This window comes from Convolutriloba macropyga, chromosome 12 (genome assembly GCF_964194025.1).
Source record: "Convolutriloba macropyga chromosome 12, txConMacr16.3, whole genome shotgun sequence".
NCBI lineage: Eukaryota > Metazoa > Xenacoelomorpha > Acoela > Convolutidae > Convolutriloba > Convolutriloba macropyga.
Window position 1 is genome coordinate 44,935,034 of NC_134479.1, and position 25,934 is coordinate 44,960,967.

The window sequence follows — 25,934 nt, forward strand, 5'->3', positions numbered from 1 at the left end:
AGAAATGTAAACTTGGTTCAAACAAAAAACTAGGCCCAGATTGAATATGAATGGGTTGGGAAAACCATTTTTAAAAAAATCCGATCCAAAATAATCGAAAAACAGTAAACATCAGAGTGAAATTGCCGCATGTGAACAAAAAATCACAAGCGAGAAAGCGAATTTTTGTTGGAAAACCATTTCTCACTCTACTTCGAAATTAGAGTGAAAATATTTCACGCCGCAAAACCACTGCCATTTTCGCTCCACTTCCTGTTTCGGCGTGACCACAATCACTACTCCAATTTGACTTCAAAAATCACAAAAAAGGTGTAAACAGATCCTTGAAATGTATGAAAGAAAGAGCCCCAAAACAATTCAAATTCTTTGAAATGATAAAAAAAACCAAGAGCACCGCAATATAGCTCCGCTCAACTTACAGCTTCGCAGCTATAATAAAACAACAAACGTCGGACAAATTGCACTCAAACGACAGGTAAGGCAATTTAATTCAGGGACTGCAGCTTAGATAACAAAAATTATGGAAACAAAAACATCTGACCAGGGTTTCGTATTTAATGAACACAATTTACAGTCATTCACGACAAAAAGTCCAATTATTCAACTGTCCAGACAAAGCTAACAGATTACCGAAATAGCCGCGGAACAGACTTTCAAGACGTAGAGCATAGATAGCAACAAATACAGAATTGAGTTGATGCTTTTGGCAACATTTTTAAAGATCGAATGAAACGTTTTCATACTAGAAGGTTCGGTTCAAAAAAGCCAATACGTTATCTTATTTTGGTCACCACGCTTCATTATTGATATTGATCATTATATAGGAGTCCTATATTGACCTTGAAAGAGGTTAGAGTAATCTCAAGTGACCTAAATAAAGTTGGAAGTCATTTAGGGAGTGAGTTAAGTCAGTTAAAATAACAAAAATTATCACACAGCTTAGCTAAAACTCACCATCAATCAATTTAGCAAATCATTCCACGCACATAACAGAAGTAAACGAGCAGTGAAATAGCCTAATGGGAGCCTAAATGGGACTAAGAAGTTCAATAGTGGGCTTCAAAAAACATTAGAGGTTAACATATACCACTATTAAGATTTAAAGTGAAAAATGGCACCAGTTTCGGTGCACTTTTCAGTTAACTTTTAGTTTTAAACTGCCGCCAATTGAGTACAGCTGCTTGAAATTGTGATTGAGAGAGAATTTTATATCACGCGAAACGCAAAAAGTCAAGGGCGTAAAAGTCACTCGAAAAGTCAAAATTGTCAAGCGAAAATTTTGCATAAAAAAGACACACGTTTACAATAACTGCTATGAAATTCGTTCAAGAGCAATTAAAAACGCATCTATTCTGTCTCCTCAGGGTTTTTATGTTCCCCATTATAGATTACGTGTTGTTATGCTTGCACGTTACTATGAAAAAATAGCACGGGCGCGTAAAAGATGTATTCACTACGCTTCGGCTTACTGAACAGAATAGATAGAGCAAAAAAAATTGGGTGGGATCTATTTGGACCCCGAGCTGAGTGAGTTTGCATAGCAGAAAGTGCTATATAACAACTCATAATTTCTAAAAGAGGGTCAAAAAACACTGGGAGACGAAAAAATAGATCCAATTTTGAACGAGCACATAATTTTTGCACGTGCGTCTAATGTACAAGGTAACAGTCAGACGTGTGCGCATCACACTTATCAAATCAGAATTGTTTTTTGAGCAGACAAATTTCATCCTAACGTTGCAAAAAATAGCATTAACATATGGCATCAATTCTATTAATCCATTCATTTTTCTTTATAGTGCTTTTGAGCGCCGATAAATCTCAGGGACTCCAATGTCCAAACGAGTTCATTCAGGGATCTGTTGAACTATTTAGGCTACTTCCTTTAATCTCAACTACCCATTTTCAAGCACAAGCCCGATCTCAGCAACGTTGGTATTAAACGGTCCCAGTGTTTACTTGGATCTTCTCCGTTTGTGCCCCCCCCCCGTACTTTATGCACCCCCAGTTACAGAGCACGTACCATTACACAGTAAATGGGTATGTAAAAATATGGAACGTGTCGCTGGGGCGTGCAATTAATATGCACCCACTAAGCTGGGGGCAAACGGAAAAGATCCAAGTAAACATTGTGACTGGAAAATAGGCCCATTACAAGAGAGGTCCAATTTTTTTAGCACTCAAAAAGGAGGGCGTCAATTTTTGTAGAACTCAGTGGAGCTAAGTATATCTAACGAGTAAACTTGACAGATCTCTATATCAAATAAGATTGCCGCCAAGTGTTTCCACATGAGCAACGGAAGTTATGGTCCGCTGTTTGACGCCCAGGATTACTGTGCGGCAAGAAGTACATCAAAATTATGGCTTCCAGAGGTAGACAAAAACGGATCCAGTTTCGGGGTCTTTCCCATTATAGCCCCCCAGCTTAGTGGTCAGATAACCTATAGCCCCCCCCCCCTCATGATAATTATACCATAATGGGGGGCTATAATTTCATGGGGGGGGGGGGGGCTATAATGGGGAAGACCCTTGTAATGTAGCATGTTATAATGTTAAAAACAGCATGTGCACCTGGGGGTAGGGCGCAAAAATTCTAGACTGACTAAGCAGAGCCCGAAACAAGGGTCTTTCCCATTATAGCCCCCCCCCCCCCCCCCCCCCAGCTTACCAGACAGACATTTTTCAGCCCCCCTCCAAATCATGGTATATATACCATAATGGGGGGGGGGGGGGGGGGGGCACAACGAAAAAGATCCCTAAATTGCCTTATTTATGTGGGATGGGGTAGGTGGCGTTTTCCCACCTTTAGTTTGTCTATAAACCTCTGTTTACAACTCTATAACCTCAGACGGCACAAGAGATGGCTGCAATTCACAACAAGTACCAACACAATCTGAGGAAAACGGGCGACACCCTTTGGACAGGTTGGGCTAGAATGCGGAATGTATTGGTTGGTTACAACTACCCATTTGATGAAAATGGATTCGTAGGAGTCGAAAAATGGGGAGCGGTACGTGCGTGCTTTAATTTGTTCTTTCCTGGAATCTATTCTGCCCCCCCCCCCTCCCCAAGCTTAGGAGGAATATATGTTTCATGGGATCTTTGCCGTTTGTGCTCCCCCCCCCCCAGTACGTTATGCGCCCCCCCCCCCCCCCCAATTACAGAGCACATGTCATTACATAGTAAATCATTATGTAAAAAATATGGCACGTGTGTCTGGGGGTGCATAAAATGCGCCCACTAAGCTGGGGAGGGGGCGGAAAAGATCCGTTTTATGACCCCCAGGCGCACGTGTATTATTTTTACATAGTAACGTGCTATATAACAACACATAATTTCTAACTGGGGGGTCATAAAAACACTGGGGGGGGGAGACAATAGATCCATTTCCCATGATATCTAACTAAGCTTGATTTTTGTCTATTCAAGGAATTGCAAACGAATGACCACCATTACGATTATGGGGTCAATCCAATCATAGCACTATAATGCTCTTTTGCATTATAGATCTAAATGCAGGGAACAGAGACTTAATTTTCCGGGGGGTTTTCAAGTCTATCCTGTATTATGAGAATAAAATTATCAAACAAAAAATTGCGAAAGAAAACATTGAATAAGAAATAGCTGAAAAAATGCAAATGGGCTGCGGCGCTGAAACGCTTAAACGCTAAAAATTTTGATAACTGCAGAGTAACTAGCATTAGCTACATATTAGATGAAACGGTTAAATTCTTTTGACAAAATAAAAATTTGAAGATTTCCATCACAAGTTCCAGCCGGGCATTTTTTTTACCTCGGATATGTTGATAATCAATTGTTGAAGATTGAGTTCAGTTAATGCATTTTCACCTCGCGAATACCCGCAGTAAAATGTAGTATAAGTTTAAAGATTACAGATGGCTTAAAATCAAATGCTTTGATGAATGCCACACTAATTTCATATCAAATTGATACTCCAAAATTAGAATATAAAGTTCTCAAGCACGATATTTTGGTGCACTGGGCTTAATAATAAATTTGGATCTTTTCCGTTTGTGCCCCCCCGGCCTAGTGAGTGCATAATATTTGCACCCCCAACGGCACGTGCCATATTCTTACATGATTTACTATGTAATGGCACTTGCTCTGTATCTGGGGGCGCAAAACGTGCTGGGGGGGGGGCACAAACGGAAAAGATCCATAAATTCTATAGTAAAGTTTCAAGATTTTAAAAAAGCTTATTTGGCTAGAGAAAACGCAAATCTCAATTTTTGAATTGTCACTGCACGAGTATGAGTAAAAAGTATTGTATGTTTACACATCTCAATCATCACGATGCCATAAGAAACAAGTGTTTTGATAACCCAACTGAGGAGAATTTTTCATATTTCTTCAAAATTTATTTTAAGTTTATCATTGTAATTATCATTGTAAGAAAAATTCTCTATACTTGATTTCTTTTACAATGTTCGGAAACAGTGATAACAATTTTTTGTACAGTCAGTAATAAAAAGTCTATAGTTATATAGACAGGATAAAAAATGCTTGTAACTATTGAGAGAAAACGAACGAGAAAACGCAAATTGTTGATATAAAAACAGCCAACTGATGAACAAAAATAGTCAAATGAGGCTTAGGGATGCTAGCATTAGAGGGGAGGTGGTGTCGAGCGTTGGGGGGGGGGGGGGGTAGGGTGGAAGCGGAGAGTCAGGGGAGGTGTGTGAGAGGGATTCTGAATGAGGGGGAGGGGATGCAAACTTTAAAATCGCATAAAAAGACCTCAAGACTAACAGAATTTCGGTTATATTATTAATTTACATGTTTGGAAGAAAAAAAAGAATTGCAATTAAATTATATTGTATTTGAAAAATTATATTGTATTTGAAAAATGCAGTAAATATAGAAAACTTTTTCAAGTTTTCTGGAAAAAAGAAACTACAGTTTTAATTTTATTTCGTTTTGTGTTAAGCTGCTGGGTAAAGCCTTGAAAAGTACCTTGGTGTCACATACAGAGAGGATTTTCAACTTTTTTGTTTCGCTTTTTCTTTTCTATTTCAATATTTCGAATTCAAATTTATTACCTCGAAGAGTGTGCTTCTGAAAGACAATTTTAATGAGCAAGAAAACTGGAACACTAAAAGCAGAAATTGTGTCCCCAACACTAGGTCCTGAGATAAAAGCTGGCCAATAAACAGTTTGTCAGGAAATTGTTAAATGCTGGAAAAAATGTCCGGAAAGAATGTCACAGTGGCCTTGGGACTATCGTTTCAAACTTTCAAGTGTTTGGGGAAAACGAAAGAAATTTTTAAATTTGCATTTTTTTGGGTGCTGAATAATTCAAATTTGTCTCTGGTCTGGTTCTTTTAAAAACTGACAGAGCCAAAATATTGACAACAGACAACTGCGATAATGCTTCAAATTTTGCACGAGAGCAATTAAACAAACGACAATAGTGGCAGTATAAGCAAACGTAACTGTCTAACGTCGGAAGAATTGCTCTCCAATGACTGGCGAGCGGTTGCATGCTAGGTTTAGTTTACTTGGTGGTGGGATGGGATGAGCATGGGTGAGGGTGGAGGGAGTGGTGAGCACTGGTGGGGCGAGTATGAGATGTTACCACCGGTGGAATGAGGCGGATTGTGGAGGGAAAGGGGCTAAAGATGTGGTAGGCGAGGAAGTGGGGGGGGGGGGGGTAAGTGGATGGGGGAGGGTCAGTGGACGGGGGGTAAGGGCGGGTATCAAATTCTCAGAACCCCCTTTACACCATGAAATTATATCTCAAACAGTTTCGATGAGTCGCTACTTAGAGACTAAGGAGCCGTAAGGCTCCAAAAGCACGTAATGCCCTCGGAGCGCTACCTGTTTATCCCTTTTTGAGGACGAAAAGTGAGAAGTCAGACAAAAAATCGGTCAAGCGAAAAATTACACAAAAAGACCAGCCGGAATAATACGATTGCTACAAACTTCGTTTGAGAACAATTAATAGCATCCAAACAACATCCACAATTCGAGCAATCACCGATCAAGATATTCATTGCCAGAAGGTTGAAAAAATCAAGACGAGCTTGGTCTCCTTGATACTTTGCAATGAATCAAGAAAACAACAGATTAACGCCGGACAAATTGATCTCAAACAACTGGCGAGCGGTTGGCTTCATCAGTAGCTAGCTTGGTGACATAGAAAGGCTAGCTTTAGTTTAATTGGGAGGGCGAATTGCGGGTTGAGGGAGGAGGAGGGGATGTGCGTGCGTGGGTGGGGGCGAGTGTTTGGGGTCACGGGTGGAATGAGGAGAGGAGGAGGAAGTGGTGATGGTGGGGGGAGGGTGTTGAAGTGGGAGTGGTCAAACTCTAGAACTGCCCTTCACGCCATTGAATTATGTCACCCTAAACAGTTTCGGTGAATAACACTTGATGCCCTCCAGGCGTTACCTGTTTATCCCGTTTTTGAGGAAAGGGAAGTCAAAACTGTCAATATGCAAAATCGCTCAAGCAAAAATTTGCAAAAAAATACTAATTTAATTGCTACATACTTTCTTTGAGAGCAATTAAAAAGAACGGTTTTAAGATCACCAAATTCGAAAGCTCTATGTCCGTCGAGGATCTGATTCATACATGGGACACTTTTCGACTAACAAAATGGATAGACTGATGGTCAGTATGATAGAAAGAGTATAGCTGTGGCTCATTTTTAACGCGCTTAATAAACGGAGTTGGCGCGCCCCATTTGTAATCAAAGTTAATAATTCGAAAAATTATTGTTGAGAATCTTTGTTGAACGTATTTTATTATAGATTAGGTGAAGGTCACAAAAGCGAATCGATGAATAAAAAATAGTTGCATGAACATATTTTTAGGTAAGTAATTCCACATTATCAATGCCTGACAACCTATCGTGGAAAGAAGGCGAGCCAAACAACGTGCGAGGGGTTGAATCTTGTGTCAGTGCCAACTTTGAGGGAAACGATTGGGGTTTGAAACTATACGTCGATTGCGAATACAGCGGGAACGACAAAGACAAACATAGATACGCTCTCTGCGAGGTCAGCTAAAAGAAACCTCCCGATTTTGCGACCGTACATACCGCTAAGATGAGGGGACTTGATAAACTTCAGGAGCGTAAATTTGTTTGTTCAAATTGACAATTAATTAAATAGATGACAACTTTTTTAAAACCAAGGAGCTTACTTCGTACAAATATTCTTTGTAAATAGCAAGCTTTTTAAGAGACTGTTTAAGAGACTTCAGATTTTTCTTTTTTAAAAAAATCGGCTAATAAATCACAGACAATTGAAACCCAAAAAGGTTTTTCAATAAACAAATCATGTTTCACTGCTTTAAATGATGCAGGTTACAAATATTTTATTGTTGCGACCCCACTTGTGGGAGGAGGAACTATATACTCAAATGGGTTTTTTTTGTTCAGACAACTTTGGCCGATCGATATATTCATCGTTCGTAGAGAAATGTGAGTGGTATCATTAAAAAGCTCGTTCATCGTGGAATTCGAAATTTCAAAAGATTTCTGAATTTCGTTTTTTAGAGGAGTTATTGAGGTCTAATGTCTCAGTCCAATTATGCCCAATGAACAGAAGATAAGCTTTCTAGGAATCGCTCATATTTTTTTGGCATCGACTTTGAGTGTTTGTTTTTAAAGAAATTTTGATTCTTTTCAAAAATTTACTGAATATTTGAAGTCCTATGCCACAGATACGTTGACTAAAAGTGCAATAGCCTTCCTAAGGAGCATTAAGTGAACGTATCCAGTGCTTTGAGTTGACAGCTAATGGCTGTTAAGACCAAAAATAATTTTTTGAAAAAAAAATTTTTTTGAACGCTAGCCAGTTTTGCGAACTCTAAGTCAGTCCCAGTAATGACACGACCCTTTTCTTTACTGCAACAAATATTAATGTGGTAACCTGTTTTGTCTTCAATTATAGGCTTTATAACTTCGATGCGACGAGTTTCATAGATATTTCTGAGATATTTTTTTCATTATTGTTTCCTTTTGGAATCTTATCAAATTATCCAAAAATTGATAGTTCCAGTTGGCTCAGAGAAGACGTTAAAAGAATCATGGATAAATTTTCAGAGAAAAGCTTGTGGATTAAATGGCTTCAACACTTTCTTCTCTAAAGAAATTTTGGTTTTTGTATTTGTTTTTATGGTCATAACTTGTGTTTTGACTGATGTCTTATTGATAACTGGTCAACAATAAACATCATTTTCTTTCATTTGAGGCATAACGTAGCGTACTTATTGGCTTCCGAAGAAAGCCACTGAATTTAATGTCGTTGATACTACGGGTTTTCTCAAAGCTTATGTGATTTTAAAATATTTGTTCACATATGTTGATGTTTTGAAGTCTTGTAGTTGAAGAAAAAATCCTATTGTTGTTAACAATTCAAGTGAAAATAGAAATGTTTGTACTGAAAAGCTCATATTTTAATGACTTCGACACTTTTTAGAATTTGCTGTTCTTTTAGTCTATATGTAGTCGTAAAAAGCTGAGAGCTCTCATAAGCTTCTAAGCGAGTATTGAAAGAATGATATTACTCTATGCTGTCAGTTCATAGCAAATAGTTTTAGAGTTATGATAATATTCGTTTTCAATTAGTATTTTTTCGTTTTTGGCTATTTGTATAGTTTTTTTGTATAGTTTTTGTTGTTTTTTTTTCCGTCAAATTATAACTGATTCTCACCATTGAGAGGTCCCAGCCAACTCCTTGTAATTCAAAAACTAAACTTGCTATTGATTTTTTTTTTATCGTTTTTGATGTTTTGTTTGTTGAACAATATGCGTTTTCATGAATGTTTTGTGAGTGCTCAATATTTGTGTTTTTTTTCCTCTTCTTTTACCACATTCGCGTAAAAACAGAGCCCAATCATTTTCAAATGAGGCCCAAGTGAACTTATTTAATCGTTCAGTATAAATTTAGCTCAATATTTATAGATAACAATTAAAATTTTAAAAAATTAATTATTAGATAATAGCTTAACATTTTAATGGCTTCAATATTTGGTGTTTTTGCAGATTGTTTTAATTTCTTGAGCTGTTCTGCATCTGTAGTCCGTTTCCATGGTTTAGTCTAACAGAAAACAGGTACTATCAGTTTCGCAATAACTTTTTAGTAAATTTATCCAGAACTATTTTGTCAAAAGCTAATGATTTTTAAGACGTTTGAAATTATTTGGTTTTGAAAAGTGTTGATAGATTTTGGAATTTCGCCTCATTATTTTTCTTTTTACTTGTTGCCTAATCTCATTAAGGAAAATTCCCATCTGCAGCATAGTTAAGAAAATTTATGCAGTTAAGGTTTTATCTGATTGCATTTTGACGTTATTTACTAGGTGCTTTGACATTAAGATAGAGTTTTTGCCGTTATTTTTTTTAGTTTTGCTTATTTTGTCTGTTTTCTCGTAGCCTTTTTATTGGCAGATCTTGTGAGCGCTGTAATGAGGCATGGTATTATGCAATTCAATTAGTAAATTAGGTGTGAAACTATATTTTAAAACTCAAACATCTATTTTTGGTTATCTCTTCATTTGGTTGACAATTAAGTCAAAAATGTAGATCAGCTCGGGTCGGAACTTCCTGTGCAAACGCACATTAACGAGCCTCCTGTTATCAATTTGTTGTTAAATGCAATTTTTTGCATGGCCGCTTTTTGTCTTATCAATCAAACATTTCACCTAACAAGCCGAGAGAACACTGAAATAGTTGTGTATAGTGTGGTAAGATGCCCACGAAACAGACAATTTAAAATCGCAAAATGACTGGCAACTTTCTGCTTAAAGCTTTGCACGCACGTAGCAAATTGGCGAATATTAATCAAATTTTGCAGTACTTTAACACTGTTTAATGTTCACAAGAATTAGATATCTTTGTAACCTCCAAGATTGTCGAGCGGTACATGTGAAACAGGCGGCGAGCGAGTCATTAAGCACAGAATGTTCCAACATTCGTCTCAAAGTCTCATGTTGGCCAAAATCTCCTCTTTGTTTTGAGGGGAAAACTCTTGATTATATATCTAGAAAATCTTAGTTCGATTTTCTTTAATAATGCAAGAGACAAACCAACCACAAACTTTCCAGACACTCAATACTATTTATTTTACCAGATTCAGACAAAATGCATTGTCATTTATTTTGCAAAAAAGGTCTTTAACGCAAAAAATCTCAACAAAAAGTTAAATAGCCGAAACAAGCACTACTTCAGCAAAACGTTGAAAGACTATTGCGTAAACAGCAGTCACTTAAATTGCAAAAAATATCTTTTTGCTGAGAACTTACGCACTCAAACATGCAAACAAATATCAGACAGGACAAAGATAAATTTGAATTTTTTTTAAATTCTCGTTGGATGGTTTACTTGTTACTTTAATCATCCAATACATGCAAATTATACTACTCAATTAAAATCAAGAGCTACTGGAGCCATTTTACAAAAAAATCATCAGAAGATCCATTATTAAATTTTGGAGTTAAAGATTTTTTCTTTTCACTAGAAGCTTTGTCATAGACTTTCTTTTTCAAGAAACCAAAACTATAAAACAATAGGTTAAAAGATAAAATTTGATTCTTTAAATGCATTGAAAAAAGTATGAAGTTGAAAGATTTAATTTTTCGGGCCGAAATTTTCTCTATATCGAGTTTCTCATGCTGATAAAATTTCTGTTATGAACTGAATCGAAGTCAGGATCAATTGCAAAAACTAATATTTCGAATGAATTAGGAGTCGATAACAACGCAGAGAACATAGAAATGAATAGAAAAAAATTCGTTTCTTTTTCAAAAAACCTGTTTTTTTGTTCTTGTTAGGAATATCCTTATTTGACCTGCTAAGCTTAAAATTTAATCAATTTGAACAATAAAATAACATTCAAACAATTTTTAGGTTGAACATACTCTTTTCTGATGTTTTCCTACTTTAAAATTGACCTCTGTTTAGAATCAATTTATTAATTAGAATCAAAATATCTTGAAGTTTGTGTAGAGTTCAAACAATTCATTAAATTAAATTCTTCAAAAAATGGAAGCCATTCGTAGGGGTCGAATATATATTGGGTTCAGGCGTCTTGAATCTTTTTGTCTACAATTTTTGTGCAGTTAAACCCTTAACTTACAACATTAACCCAAAACATTAACTCACAAGATAAAAAGATAGAAAAATTTGATGTCTTTCAGTTTTCCGTATCATTATATTAAAACTCTGAGAGAAAACATTAGGTAAAAGATTTAATTCATTCAGTTTGGTTTCCTGTAGTTTTTGCTACTCGAAAGTTTTAACAAAATTTTTTACGAAACAAGCGACCTCCAGGACGGAGTCTCAGACAGTTACCACTCTAAACCAGCTTTGCTATTTATTAGTACTTTCAAACTTACAACTATATTCAGAATCAGATCACGCAAAAATCATGTGTGAAGAAGTCACTCAAAAGCGGAAGAATGTTCAAAATTAAAAGCTCAAAACTGTCATGCGAAAATTCTACAAAAAAGGCACACGATCGTTCACAAACATACCCGATAGCTGCCGTTGATTCCCATAACCATGATGAAAGAGAAAAATTAGAGAAAAAAAGAGAAAAATTAACAAATTGATTCAATTTTAAAAAGCGAACTATTTTGTCATTTTGGAGCTGAACATAATCCTGTTTCGTAGTCAGACGAAACAGGGGCTAGCATCAATACCGATAAGCATTCGAGATGGTAACTAAGAACACAGTTTGAGTAACCGGCATCTAAAATTGGGTTTTATGGGTTAATCCCGTTTCTATTTCTGATTTCTTTTTCTGATACTGACACTGTTCATTTTGAATTGCTTTGCTGAGCAACTGCTGTCTAAAAACACTTTTTAGCAGAATGAGAGAAAATTCAAACTAGCCTAGAGAAGTCAAAACGATTTCACGCAAAATGTTGAACAAGCTGTGAACTAAGGTAAAGCGCTATAATAGCCGGCTGAGAAGCTGAGGCGGCTATTAATAATTGCTTCAAATTTCGGAGCACTTTCACTTTCCATTTGACTTTTAGTAGTGAACTGCCGCAACTTGAGTTCAGCTCCTGACACTTGTGCATGCGAGCTAAATTTATATCACACAAAACGAAAAAGTCAAGGACGTAAAACTCACTCGAACAGTAGCATCGGTCAAGCAAAAATTTTGTATAAAAATACCAACATGGGCACAATAATTGCTTTAAACATCGTTCGAGAGCGATTAATAACTAAATCTCAAAATAGCTGACACCGATCTAAATTGACAATTTTGGCGGGATTGACAAAATTGACGATCTAAATTTTGGCGGGATACCGGCACTTATTGCCGTTTTTAACTGGTACCTTAGTTGCATACTAGTACCTTAGTAGATACTTAGTACCTAGATACTAACGTGTCATATTGTTCCACGACTTGTCCTACACTGAGAAGAGCTGTAGCGTAGTGATTGGGTCTGACAGGATCGATGTAGTGAAGACTCTGATACGACCTGGGGTCTCCGTTACTCGCTGTGAAGTCAATTGCCACCACAAACGAGATTTGAGTACTGAAAGAGCGATTAAAAATTATTATACTCCATGGTGGGAAAACATCAACATTGATGCATATAGCATGAAATAGTTTTGCTGAATCGGTACTCAATTATATTTTATCATCTACGCCAGAAATAAATCCCGTTGTATTCCAGATTTACAATAAACAGCTTTAAAATCAAGTCTTATTCATTGATAAGCACAAGCTCACCGTTTTTGAAAAATTCTCACAGAAAATGTACTTCAAATATTATTTTGAAACTAGTTCTTTGGGAAAGAAATCAATATATTTTTTTCGAACCCAAACATGGTAACCCAAAAACAATGAAATTAACAGACTAACCCTCCTGCAATGTAGTCGAGAAAAGAGTGCACTTTTTTAACTCCACATCTGGTAAATTGAACCTGTAAATACGGACGATTAAACTCAATTTCAAAACTTATTGGTTTTGAAAGGTTAAACTTGAAATATTATGACTCACAGTTCCTGAGTTTTTATAGCTCTTCTTTTTCTTCTTCTTGTCCTTATTGATTACCTGAAAAAAGTTTGTAAAACAGTTAAAATGCTCAATAATAGGTAAAAAATACCAAATAGTCACTTTTTTACCAGAAATTGACCACTCTATTGTCTTGATTTTATTAAGACATGTATTTACAAATTGTTTTTAATAAAATATAACTTTACCTCGTATGTGTTTTCGGATACTCCTTGTGCTATTCTGCGAACTGAAGTTTCAAACTCTCCCATGTAGTCACAACTAAAAACGACACCACTCTCAAATTTTAGATTGTTTGCAATTACGTAGCCCACTTTGACTGAAACTTTCAAACGTTGAAAAAGACCACTGATGTCCAACGAACAGGTATGGAGAAAAATTTTCTCGTTGAGTGATGTATTATATCTTAGTGAAGCGATGAAAAACTGGTACGCATCGAAACTTATTCGAAAAAAAAGTTATAAAACTTCTTGAATGAAATACTTCAGAGAATACTCTCGCATACACTGCCGAATGGTACTTTAAGCGACTCTATCAAAGATTTCGATTCGACCTCGACATGAATATGTTTTAGGTACGCAGTAGAGAGGGCTCGAAAAAATGGAATTGATTCGGTTAAGCTTAACTGATATTGAGATTCGGGTAACCTCAATATCAGTTAACGATTAACATAACCAACAAACGTCGCGTGAATTGCTCTCAAACGAAGGGCGAGCGGTTCGCTTCGGTTGTCTAGCTTTAGCGCAATTGAAGAGGCTTGAGGTGAGGGCAATAGATGATGACATCACGCCACATAACAGCAGCTGAAGTGCGGCATCAATAAAAGAGTTACGGAAAGAGAAATAGTGTGCGAGAGATAAAACGTGAACGAGAAAGAGAATGAAAGAAACCCCAACCAACAGAGAGAGAAACAGAGCTAGAAATATTCCATGATGAGATTCGACTCTGCAACTTCTCGTTTTCTAGCCTTGTTAGTAATTAAACCATATCAAGAAAGCGAAGCGCAAAATTCAAAAGAAAAGTTTCCACATTTTGCAGTGAAAAAAGTTCCAAACCATTCGTTGTCTCATGAGTTCTGTCATGTAACCCATCTGCAAGACTTGAAAATTTTCGTTGGCCAGTAATGATCGTTAAACTTAGAAAAGGAAATATTCAAAATTTTTAAAAACAATAGCAAATTTTAACAAAATGAAATACTTCAGAGAATACTATCGCATACAATGCCGAATGGTACTTTAAGCGACTCTATCAAAGATTTCGATTCGACTCCAAACTGAATAAGTTTTAGGTACGCAGTAGTGAGGGCTCGAAAAAATGGAATTGATTCGGTTAAGCTTAACTGATATTGAGATTCGGGTAACCTCAATATCAGTTAACGATTAACATAACCAACAAACGTCGCGTGAATTGCTCTCAAACGACCGGCGAGCGGTTCGCTTCGGTTGTCTAGCTTTAGCGCAATTGAAGAGGCTTGAGGTGAGGGCAATAGATGATATCACGCCACATAACAGCAGCTGAAGTGCGGCATCAACAAAAGAGTTACGGAAAGAGAAATAGTGTGCGAGAGATAAAACGTGAACGAGAAAGAGAATGAAAGAAACCCCAACCAAAAGAGAGAGAAAGAGAGCTAGAAATATTCCATGATGAGATTCGACTCTGCAACTTCTCGTTTTCTAGCCTTGTTAGTAATTAAACCATATCAAAAAAGCGAAGCGCAAAATTCAAAAGAAAAGTTTCCACATTTTGCAGTGAAAAAAGTTAAAAACCATTCGTTGTCTCATGAGTTCTGTCATGTAACCCATCTGCAAGACTTAAAAATTTTCGTTGCCCAGTAATGATCGTTAAACTTAGAAAAGAAAATACTCAAAAATTTTTAAAAAACAATAGCAAATTTTAACAAAATGAAATACTTCAGAGAATACTATCGCATACACTGCCTAATGGTACTTTAAGCGACTCTATCAAAGATTTCGACTCGACTTCGAACTGAATGTTTTAGGTACGCAGTAGAGAGGGCTCGAAAAAATGGAATTGATTCGGTTAAGCTTAACTGATATTGAGATTCGGATAACCTCAATATCAGTTAACGATTAACATAACCAACAAACGTCGCGTGAATTGCTCTCAAACGACCGGCGAGCGGTTCGCTTCGGTTGTCCAGCTTTAGTGCAATTGAAGAGGCTTGAGGTGAGGGCAATAGATGATGACATCACGCCACATAACAGCAGCTGAAGTGCGGCATCAACAAAAGAGTTACGGAAAGAGAAATAGTGTGCGAGAGATAAAACGTGAACGAGAAAGAGAATGATGAAACCCCAACCAACAGAGAAAAAAAAGAGGGCTAGAAATATTCCATGATGAGATTCGACTCTGCAACTTTTCGTTTTCTAGCCTTGTTAGTAATTAAACCATATCAAAAAAGCGAAGCGCAAAATTCAAAAGAAAAGTTTCCACATTTTGCAGTGAAAAAAGTTCAAAACCATTCGTTGTCTCATGAGTTCTGTCATGTAACCCATCTGCAAGACATAAAAATTTTCGTTGGCCAGTAATGATCGTTAAACTTAGATAAAGAAAATATTCAAAATTTTTAAAAAACCATAGCACATTTTAACAAAATGAAATACTTCAGAGAATACTATCGCATACACTGCCTAATGGTACTTTAAGCGACTCTATCAAAGATTTCGACTCGACTTCGAACTGAATATGTTTTAGGTACGCAGTAGAGAGGGCTCGAAAAAATGGAATTGATTCGGTTAAGCTTAACTGATATTGAGATTCGGATAACCTCAATATCAGTTAACGATTAACATAACCAACAAACATCGCGTGAATTGCTCTCAACCGACCGGCGAGCAGTTCGCTTCGGTTGTCTAGCTTTAGCGCAATTGAAGAGGCTTGAGGTGAGGGCAATAGATGATATCACGCCACATAACAGCAGCTGAAGTGCGGCATCAACAAAAGAGTTACGGAAAGAGAAATAGTGTGCGAGAGATAAAACGTGAACGAGAAAGAGAATGAAAGAAACCCCAACCAAAAGAGAGAGAAAGAGAGCTAGAAATATTCCATGATGAGATTCGACTCTGCAACTTCTCGTTTTCTAGCCTTGTTAGTAATTAAACCATATCAAAAAAGCGAAGCGCAAAATTCAAAAGAAAAGTTTCCACATTTTGCAGTGAAAAAAGTTAAAAACCATTCGTTGTCTCATGAGTTCTGTCATGTAACCCATCTGCAAGACTTAAAAATTTTCGTTGCCCACTAATGATCGTTAAACTTAGAAAAGAAAATACTCAAAAATTTTTAAAAAACAATAGCAAATTTTAACAAAATGAAATACTTCAGAGAATACTATCGCATACACTGCCTAATGGTACTTTAAGCGACTCTATCAAAGATTTCGACTCGACTTCGAACTGAATGTTTTAGGTACGCAGTAGAGAGGGCTCGAAAAAATGGAATTGATTCGGTTAAGCTTAACTGATATTGAGATTCGGATAACCTCAATATCAGTTAACGATTAACATAACCAACAAACGTCGCGTGAATTGCTCTCAAACGACCGGCGAGCGGTTCGCTTCGGTTGTCCAGCTTTAGTGCAATTGAAGAGGCTTGAGGTGAGGGCAATAGATGATGACATCACGCCACATAAAAGCAGCTGAAGTGCGGCATCAACAAAAGAGTTACGGAAAGAGAAATAGTGTGCGAGAGATAAAACGTGAACGAGAAAGAGAATGATGAAACCCCAACCAACAGAGAAAAAAAAGAGGGCTAGAAATATTCCATGATGAGATTCGACTCTGCAACTTTTCGTTTTCTAGCCTTGTTAGTAATTAAACCATATCAAAAAAGCGAAGCGCAAAATTCAAAAGAAAAGTTTCCACATTTTGCAGTGAAAAAAGTTCAAAACCATTCGTTGTCTCATGAGTTCTGTCATGTAACCCATCTGCAAGACATAAAAATTTTCGTTGGCCAGTAATGATCGTTAAACTTAGATAAAGAAAATATTCAAAATTTTTAAAAAACCATAGCACATTTTAACAAAATGAAATACTTCAGAGAATACTATCGCATACACTGCCTAATGGTACTTTAAGCGACTCTATCAAAGATTTCGACTCGACTTCGAACTGAATATGTTTTAGGTACGCAGTAGAGAGGGCTCGAAAAAATGGAATTGATTCGGTTAAGCTTAACTGATATTGAGATTCGGATAACCTCAATATCAGTTAACGATTAACATAACCAACAAACATCGCGTGAATTGCTCTCAACCGACCGGCGAGCGGTTCGCTTCGGTTGTCTAGCTTTAGCGCAATTGAAGAGGCTTGAGGTGAGGGCAATAGATGATATCACGCCACATAACAGCAGCTGAAGTGCGGCATCAACAAAAGAGTTACGGAAAGAGAAATAGTGTGCGAGAGATAAAACGTGAACGAGAATGAGAATGAAAGAAACCCCAACCAAAAGAGAGAGAAAGAGCTAGAAATATTCCATGATGAGATTCGACTCTGCAACTTCTCGTTTTCTAGCCTTGTTAGTAATTAAACCATATCAAAAAAGCGAAGCGCAAAATTCAAAAGAAAAGTTTCCACATTTTGCAGTGAAAAAAGTTCAAAACCATTCGTTGTCTCATGAGTTCTGTCATGTAACCCATCTGCAAGACTTAAAAATTTTCGTCGGCCAGTAATGATCGTTAAACTTAGAAAAGGAAATATTCAAAATTTTTAAAAAACAATAGCAAATTTTATTAAAATGAAATACTTCAGAGAATACTATCGCATACACTGCCTAATGGTACTTTAAGCGACTCTATGAAAGATTTCGACTCGACTTCGAACTGAATATGTTTTAGGTACGCAGTAGAGAGGGCTCGAAAAAATGGAATTGATTCGGTTAAGCTTAACTGATATTGAGATTCGGATAACCTCAATATCAGTTAACGATTAACATAAACAACAAACGTCGCGTGAATTGCTCTCAATCGACCGGCGAGCGGTTCGCTTCGGTTGTCTAGCTTTAGCGCGATTGAAGAGGCTTGAGGTGAGGGTAATAGATGATGACATCACGCCACATAACAGCAGCTGAAGTGCGGCATCAACAAAAGAGTTACGGAAAGAGAAATAGTGTGCGAGAGATAAAACGAGAACGAGAAAGAGAATGAAAGAAACCCCAACCAACAGAGAGAGAAAGAGAGCTAGAAATTTTCCATGATGAGACTCGACTCTGCACCTTCTCGTTTTCTAGCCTTGTTAGTAATTAAACCATATCAAAAAAGCGAAGCGCAAAATTCAACAGAAAAGTTTCCGTTTTGCAGTGAAAAAAGTTCAAAACCATTCTTTGTCTCATGAGTACTGTCGTGTAACCCATCTACAAGACTTAAAAATTTTCGTTGGCCAGTAATGATCGTTAAACTTAGAAAAGAAAATATTCAAAATTTTTAAAAAAAAAAACCATAGCAAATTTTAACAAAATGAAATACTTCAGAGAATACTATCGCATACACTGCCGAATGGTACTTTAGGCTACTCTATCAAAGATTTCGATTCGACCTCGAACTGAATATGTTTTAGGTACGCAGTAGTGAGGGCTCAAAAAATGGAATTGATTCGGTTAAGCTTAACTGATATTGAGATTCGGGTAACCTCAATATCAGTTAACGATTAACATAACCAACAAACGTCGCGTGAATTGCTCTCAAACGACCGGCGAGCGGTTCGCTTCGGTTGTCTAGCTTTATCGCAATTGAAGAGGCTTGAGGTGAGGGCAATAGATGATGACATCACGCCACATAACAGCAGCTGAAGTGCGGCATCAACAAAAGAGTTACGGAAAGAGAAATAGTTTGCGAGAGATAAAACGTGAACGACAAAGAGAATGATGAAACCCCAAACAACAGAGAAAGAAAGAGAGCTAGAAATATTCCATGATGAGATTCGACTCTGCAACTTCTCGTTTTCTAGCCTTGTTAGTAATTAAACCATATCAAAAAAGCGAAGCGAAAAATTCAAAAAAGTTTCCACAATTTGCAGTGAAAAAAGTTCCAAACCATTCTTTGTCTCACGAGCTCTGTCATGTAACCCATCTGCAAGACTTAAAAATTTTCGTTGGCCAGTAATGATCGTTAAACTTAGAAAAGGAAATATTCAAAATTTTTAAAAAACAATAGCAAATTTTAACAAAATGAAATACTTCAGAGAATACTATCGCATACACTGCCGAATGGTACTTTAAGCGACTCTATCAAAGATTTCGATTCGACCTCGAAATGAATATGTTTTAGGTACGCAGTAGTGAGGGCTCGAAAAAATGGAATTGATTCGGTTAAGCTTAACTGATATTGAGATTCGGGTAACCTCAATATCAGTTAACGATTAACATAACCAACAAACGTCGCGTGAATTGCTCTCAAACGACCGGCGAGCGGTTCGCTTCGGTTGTATAGCTTTAGCGCAATTGAAGAGGCTTGAGGTGAGGGCAATAGATGATGACATCACGCCACATAACAGCAGCTGAAGTGCGGCATCAACAAAAGAGTTACGGAAAGAGAAATAGTGTGCGAGAGATAAAACGTGAACGACAAAGAGAATGATGAAACCCCAAACAACAGAGAAAGAAAGAGAGCTAGAAATATTCCATGATGAGATTCGACTCTGCAACTTCTCGTTTTCTAGCCGTGTTAGTAATTAAACCATATCAAAAAAGCGAAGCGAAAAATTCAAAAAAGTTTCCACAATTTGCAGTGAAAAAAGTTCCAAACCATTCTTTGTCTCACGAGCTCTGTCATGTAACCCATCTGCAAGACTTAAAAATTTTCGTTGGCCAGTAATGATCGTTAAACTTAGAAAAGGAAATATTCAAAATTTTTAAAAACCATAGCAAATTTTAACAAAATGAAATACTTCAGAGAATACTATCGCATACACTGCCGAATGGTACTTTAGGCAACTCTATCAAAAATTTCGATTCGACCTCGAACTGAATATGTTTTAGGTACGCAGTAGTGAGGGCTCGAAAAAATGGAATTGATTCGGTTAAGCTTAACTGATATTGAGATTCGGGTAACCTCAATATCAGTTAACGATCAACATAACCAACAAACGTCGCGTGAATTGCTCTCAAACGACCGGCGAGCGGTTCGCTTCGGTTGTCTAGCTTTATCGCAATTGAAGAGGCTTGAGGTGAGGGCAATAGATGATGACATCACGCCACATAACAGCAGCTGAAGTGCGGCATCAACAAAAGAGTTACGGAAAGAGAAATAGTTTGCGAGAGATAAAACGTGAACGACAAAGAGAATGATGAAACCCCAAACAACAGAGAAAGAAAGAGAGCTAGAAATATTCCATGATGAGATTCGACTCTGCAACTTCTCGTTTTCTAGCCTTGTTAGTAATTAAACCATATCAAAAAAGCGAAGCGAAAAATTCAAAAAGTTTCCACAATTTGCAGTGAAAAAAGTTCCAAACCATTCTTTGTCTCACGAGCTCTGTCATGTAACCCATCTGCAAGACTTAAAAATTTTCGTTGGCCAGTAATGATCGTTAAACTTAGAAAAGGAAATATTCAAAATTTTTAAAAAAACAATAGCAAATTTTAACAAAATGAAATACTTCAGAGAATACTATCGCATACACTGCCGAATGGTACTTTAAGCGACTCTATCAAAGATTTCGATTCGACCTCGACATGAATATGTTTTAGGTACGCAGTAGTGAGGGCTCGAAAAAATGGAATTGATTCGGTTAAGCTTAACTGATATTGAGATTCGGGTAACCTCAATATCAGTTAACGATTAACATAACCAACAAACGTCGCGTGAATTGCTCTCAAACGACCGGCGAGCGGTTCGCTTCGGTTGTCTAGCTTTATCGCAATTGAGGAGGCTTGAGGTGAGGGCAATAGATCATGACATCACGCCACATAACAGCAGCTGAAGTGCGGCATCAACAAAAGAGTTACGGAAAGAGAAATAGTGTGCGAGAGATAAAACGTGAACGAGAAAGAGAATGATGAAACCCCAAACAACAGAGAAAGAAAGAGAGCTAGAAATATTCCATGATGAGATTCGACTCTGCAACTTCTCGTTTTCTAGCCTTGTTAGTAATTAAACCATATCAAAAAAGCGAAGCGAAAAATCCAAAAAAGTTTCCACATTTTGCAGTGAAAAAAGTTCCAAACCATTCTTTGTCTCATGAGCTCTGTCATGTAACCCATCTGCAAGACTTAAAAATTTTCGTTGGCCAGTAATGATCGTTAAACTTAGAAAAGGAAATATTCAAAATTTTTAAAAAACAATAGCAAATTTTAACAAAATGAAATACTTCAGAGAATACTATCGCATACACTGCCGAATGGTACTTTAAGCGACTCTATCAAAGATTTCGATTCAACCTCGAACTGAATATGTTTTAGGTACGCAGTAGTGAGGGCTCGAAAAAATGGAATTGATTCGGTTAATCTTAACTGATATTGAGATTCGGGTAACCTCAATATCAGTTAACGATTAACATAACCAACAAACGTCGCGTGAATTGCTCTCAAACGACCGGCGAGCGGTTCGCTTCGGTTGTCTAGCTTTATCGCAATTGAAGAGGCTTGAGGTGAGGGCAATAGATGATGACATCACGCCACATAACAGCAGCTGAAGTGCGGCATCAACAAAAGAGTTACGGAAAGAGAAATAGTGTGCGAGAGATAAAACGTGAACGAGAAAGAGAATGATGAAACCCCAACCAACAGAGAAAGAAAGAGAGCTAGAAATAATCCATGATGAGATTCGACTCTGCAACTTCTCGTTTTCTAGCCTTGTTAGTAATTAAACCATATCAAAAAAGCGAAGCGCAAAATTCAAAAAAGTTTCCACATTTTGCAGTGAAAAAAGTTCAAAACCATTCTTTGTCTCATGAGTTCTGTTATGTAACCCATCTGCAAGACTTAAAAATTTTCGTTGGCGAGTAATGATCGTTAAACTTAGAAAAGGAAATATTCAAAATTTTTAAAAAACAATAGCAAATTTTAACAAAATGAAATACTTCAGAGAATACTATCGCATACACTGCCGAATGGTACTTTAAGCGACTCTATCAAAGATTTCGATTCGACCTCGAACTGAATATGTTTTAGGTACGCAGTAGTGAGGGCTCGAAAAAATGGAATTGATTCGGTAAAGCTTAACTGATATTGAGATTCGGGTAACCTCAATATCAGTTTACGATTAACATAACCAACAAACGTCGCGTGAATTGCTCTCAAACGACCGACGCGCGGTTCGCTTTGGTTGTCTAGCTTCATCACAATTGAAGAGGCTTGAGGTGAGGGCAATAGATGATGACATCACGCCACATAACAGCAGCTGAAGTGCGGCATCAACAAAAGAGTTACGGAAAGAGAAATAGTGTGCGAGAGATAAAACGTGAACGAGAAAGAGAATGATGAAACCCCAACCAACAGAGAAAGAAAGAGAGCTAGAAAAATTCTATGATGAGATTCGACTCTGCAACTTCTCGTTTTCTAGCCTTGTTAGTAATTAAACCATATCAAAAAAGCCAAGCGCAAAATTCAAAAAAGTTTGCACATTTTGCAGTGAAAAAAGTTCCAAACCATTCTTTGTCTCATGAGTTCTGTCATGTAACCCATCTGCAAGACTTAAAAATTTTCGTTGGCCAGTAATGATCGTTAAACTTAGAAAAGAAAATACTCAAAATTTTTAAAAACAATAGCAAATTTTAACAAAATGAAACACTTCAGAGAATACTATCGCATACACTGCCGAATGGTACTTTAAGCGACTCTATCAAAGATTTCGATTCGACCTCGAACTGAATATGTTTTAGGTACGCAGTAGTGAGGGCTCGAAAAAATGGAATTGATTCGGTAAAGCTTAACTGATATTGAGATTCGGGTAACCTCAATATCAGTTTACGATTAACATAACCAACAAACGTCGCGTGAATTGCTCTCAAACGACCGACGCGCGGTTCGCTTTGGTTGTCTAGCTTCATCACAATTGAAGAGGCTTGAGGTGAGGGCAATAGATGATGACATCACGCCACATAACAGCAGCTGAAGTGCGGCATCAACAAAAGAGTTACGGAAAGAGAAATAGTGTGCGAGAGATAAAACGTGAACGAGAAAGAGAATGATGAAACCCCAACCAACAGAGAAAGAAAGAGAGCTAGAAATATTTCATGATGAGATTCGACTCTGCAACTTCTCGTTTTCTAGCCTTGTTAGTAATTAAACCATATCAAAAAAGCGAAGCGCAAAATTCAAAAGAAAAGTTTCCACATTTTGCAGTGAAGAAAGTTCAAAACCATTCGTTGTCTCATGAGTTCTGTCATGTAACCCATCTGCAAGACGTAAAAATTTTCGTTGGCCAGTAATGATCGTTAAACTTAGAAAAGGAAATATTCAAAATTTTTAAAAAACAATAGCAAATTTTAACAAAATGAAATACTTCAGAGAATACTATCGCATACACTGCCGAATGGTACTTTAAGCGACTCTATCAAAGATTTCGACTCGACTTCGAACTGAATATGTTTTAGGTACGCAGTAGTGAGGGCTCGAAAAAATGGAATTGATTCGGTTAAGCTTAACTGATATTGAGATTCGGGTAACCTCAATATCAGTTAACGATTAACATAACCAACAAACGTCGCGTGAGTTGCTCTCAAACGACCGGCGAGCGGTTCGCTTCGGTTGTCCAGCTTTAGCGCAATTGAAGAGGCTTGAAGTGAGGGCAATAGATGATGACATCACGCCACATAACAGCAGCTGAAGTGCGGCATCAATAAAAGAGTTACGGAAAGAGAAATAGTGTGCGAGAGATAAAACGTGAACGAGAAAGAGAATGATGAAACCCCAACCAACAGAGAAAGAAAGAGAGCTAGAAATATTTCATGATGAGATTCGACTCTGCAACTTCTCGTTTTCCAGCCTTGTTAGTAATTAAACCATATCAAAAAAGCGAAGCGCAAAATTCAAAAGAAAAGTTTCCACATTTTGCAGTGAAAAAAGTTCAAAACCATTCGTTGTCTCATGAGTTCTGTCATGTAACCCATCTGCAAGACTTAAAAATTTTCGTTGGCCAGTAATGATCGTTAAACTCAGAAAAGAAAATATTCAAAATTCTTAAAAAACCATAGCAAATTTTAACAAAATGAAATACTTCAGAGAATACTATCGCATACACTGCCGAATGGTACTTTAGGCGACTCTATCAAAGATTTCGATTCGACCTCGAACTGAATATGTTTTAGGTACGCAGTAGTGAGGGCTCGAAAAAATGGAATTGATTCGGTTAAGCTTAACTGATATTGAGATTCGGGTAACCTCAATATCAGTTAACAATTAACATAACCAACAAACGTCGCGTGAATTGCTCTCAAACGACCGGCGAGCGGTTCGCTTCGGTTGTCTAGCTTTATCGCAATTGAAGAGGCTTGAGGTGAGGGCAATAGATGATGACATCACGCCACATAACAGCAGCTGAAGTGCGGCATCAACAAAAGAGTTACGGAAAGAGAAATAGTGTGCGAGAGATAAAACGTGAACGAGAAAGAGAATGATGAAACCCCAACCAACAGAGAAAGAAAGAGAGCTAGAAATATTTCTTGATGAGATTCGACTCTGCAACTTCTCGTTTTCCAGCCTTGTTAGTAATTAAACCATATCAAAAAAGCGAAGCGCAAAATTCAAAAGAAAAGTTTCCACATTTTGCAGTGAAAAAAGTTCAAAACCATTCGTTGTCTCATGAGTTCTGTCATGTAACCCATCTGCAAGACTTAAAAATTTTCGTTGGCCAGTAATGATCGTTAAACTTAGAAAAGAAAATACTCAAAAGTTTTAAAAAACCATAGCAAATTTTAACAAAATGAAATACTTCAGAGAATACTATCGCATACACTGCCGAATGGTACTTTAGGCGACTCTATCAAAGATTTCGATTCGACCTCGAACTGAATATGTTTTAGGTACGCAGTAGTGAGGGCTCGAAAAAATGGAATTGATTCGGTTAAGCTTAACTGATATTGAGATTCGGGTAACCTCAATATCAGTTAACGATTAACATAACCAACAAACGTCGCGTGAATTGCTCTCAAACGACCGGCGAGCGGTTCGATTCGGTTGTCTAGCTTAATCGCAATTGAAGAGGCTTGAGGTGAGGGCAATAGATGATGACATCACGCCACATAACAGCAGCTGAAGTGCGGCATCAACAAAAGAGTTACGGAAAGAGAAATAGTGTGCGAGAGATAAAACGTGAACGAGAAAGAGAATGATGAAACCCCAACCAACAGAGAAAGAAAGAGAGCTAGAAATATTCCATGATGAGATTCGACTCTGCAACTTCTCGTTTTCTAGCCTTGTTAGTAATTAAACCATATCAAAAAAGCGAAGCGCAAAATTCAAAAAAGTTTCCACATTTTGCAGTGAAAAAAGTTCCAAACCATTCTTTGTCTCATGAGTTCTGTCATGTAACCCATCTGCAAGACTTAAAAATTTTCGTTGGCCAGTAATGATCGTTAAACTTAGAAAAGAAAATACTCAAAATTTTTAAAAAACCATAGCAAATTTTAACAAAATGAAATACTTCAGATAATACTATCGCATACACTGCCGAATGGTACTTTAGGCGACTCTATCAAAGATTTCGATTCGACCTCGAACTGAATATGTTTTAGGTACGCAGTAGTGAGGGCTCGAAAAAATGGAATTGATTCGGTTAAGCTTAACTGATATTGAGATTCGGGTAACCTCAATATCAGTTAACGATTAACATAACCAACAAACGTCGCGTGAATTGCTCTCAAACGACCGGCGAGCGGTTCGATTCGGTTGTCTAGCTTTATCGCAATTGAAGAGGCTTGAGGTGAGGGCAATAGATGATGACATCACGCCACATAACAGCAGCTGAAGTGCGGCATCAACAA

General features: G+C 37.3%; 2 protein-coding genes across 6 annotated transcripts in view; one reads left to right on the forward strand and one right to left on the reverse strand.

The window, feature by feature from the left end:
* Positions 1–25,934, reverse strand: part of LOC142350976 (copine-8-like) — a 118,020-nt gene that overhangs the window by 35,377 nt on the left and 56,709 nt on the right. For all 3 annotated transcript variants that reach the window (XM_075403005.1, XM_075403007.1, XM_075403006.1), the window contains 4 exons: positions 13,188–13,260; positions 12,985–13,038; positions 12,846–12,907; positions 12,364–12,516 (listed from right to left, as the gene is read on the reverse strand). In XM_075403005.1, the coding sequence (XP_075259120.1) occupies positions 12,364–12,516; positions 12,846–12,907; positions 12,985–13,038; positions 13,188–13,260 (342 nt within the window). The remainder of the gene's footprint in view (positions 1–12,363; positions 12,517–12,845; positions 12,908–12,984; positions 13,039–13,187; positions 13,261–25,934) is intronic.
* LOC142350977 (uncharacterized) lies at positions 1,496–7,223 on the forward strand. Of its 3 annotated transcripts, none has more exons than XM_075403009.1 (4): positions 1,496–1,853; positions 2,279–2,373; positions 2,849–3,010; positions 6,834–7,223. In XM_075403009.1, the coding sequence occupies exons 1-4, from the start codon at positions 1,760–1,762 to the stop codon at positions 7,026–7,028; spliced, it is 546 nt and encodes a 181-aa protein (XP_075259124.1). In that variant the 5' UTR covers positions 1,496–1,759; the 3' UTR covers positions 7,029–7,223. The 3 variants fall into 3 exon arrangements, with proteins under 3 accessions (XP_075259124.1, XP_075259123.1, XP_075259125.1); XM_075403008.1 differs by having other exon boundaries at positions 1,499–1,853; positions 2,267–2,373; XM_075403010.1 differs by having other exon boundaries at positions 1,500–1,853; positions 2,267–2,373; positions 2,841–3,010.

What these genes read in the sequence shown, in the direction of transcription:
- LOC142350977 (XM_075403008.1), top strand. Translation starts at nt 1,760, where the DNA reads ATGGCATCAATTCTATTAATCCATTCATTTTTCTTTATAGTGCTTTTG. An exon ending in CAAAATTATGGCTTCCAGAG is followed by an intron (nt 2,374 to 2,848) that starts GTAGACAAAAAC and finishes CTATAACCTCAG; the next exon opens with ACGGCACAAGAGATGGCTGC. An exon ending in GAGTCGAAAAATGGGGAGCG is followed by an intron (nt 3,011 to 6,833) that starts GTACGTGCGTGC and finishes ACATATTTTTAG; the next exon opens with GTAAGTAATTCCACATTATC.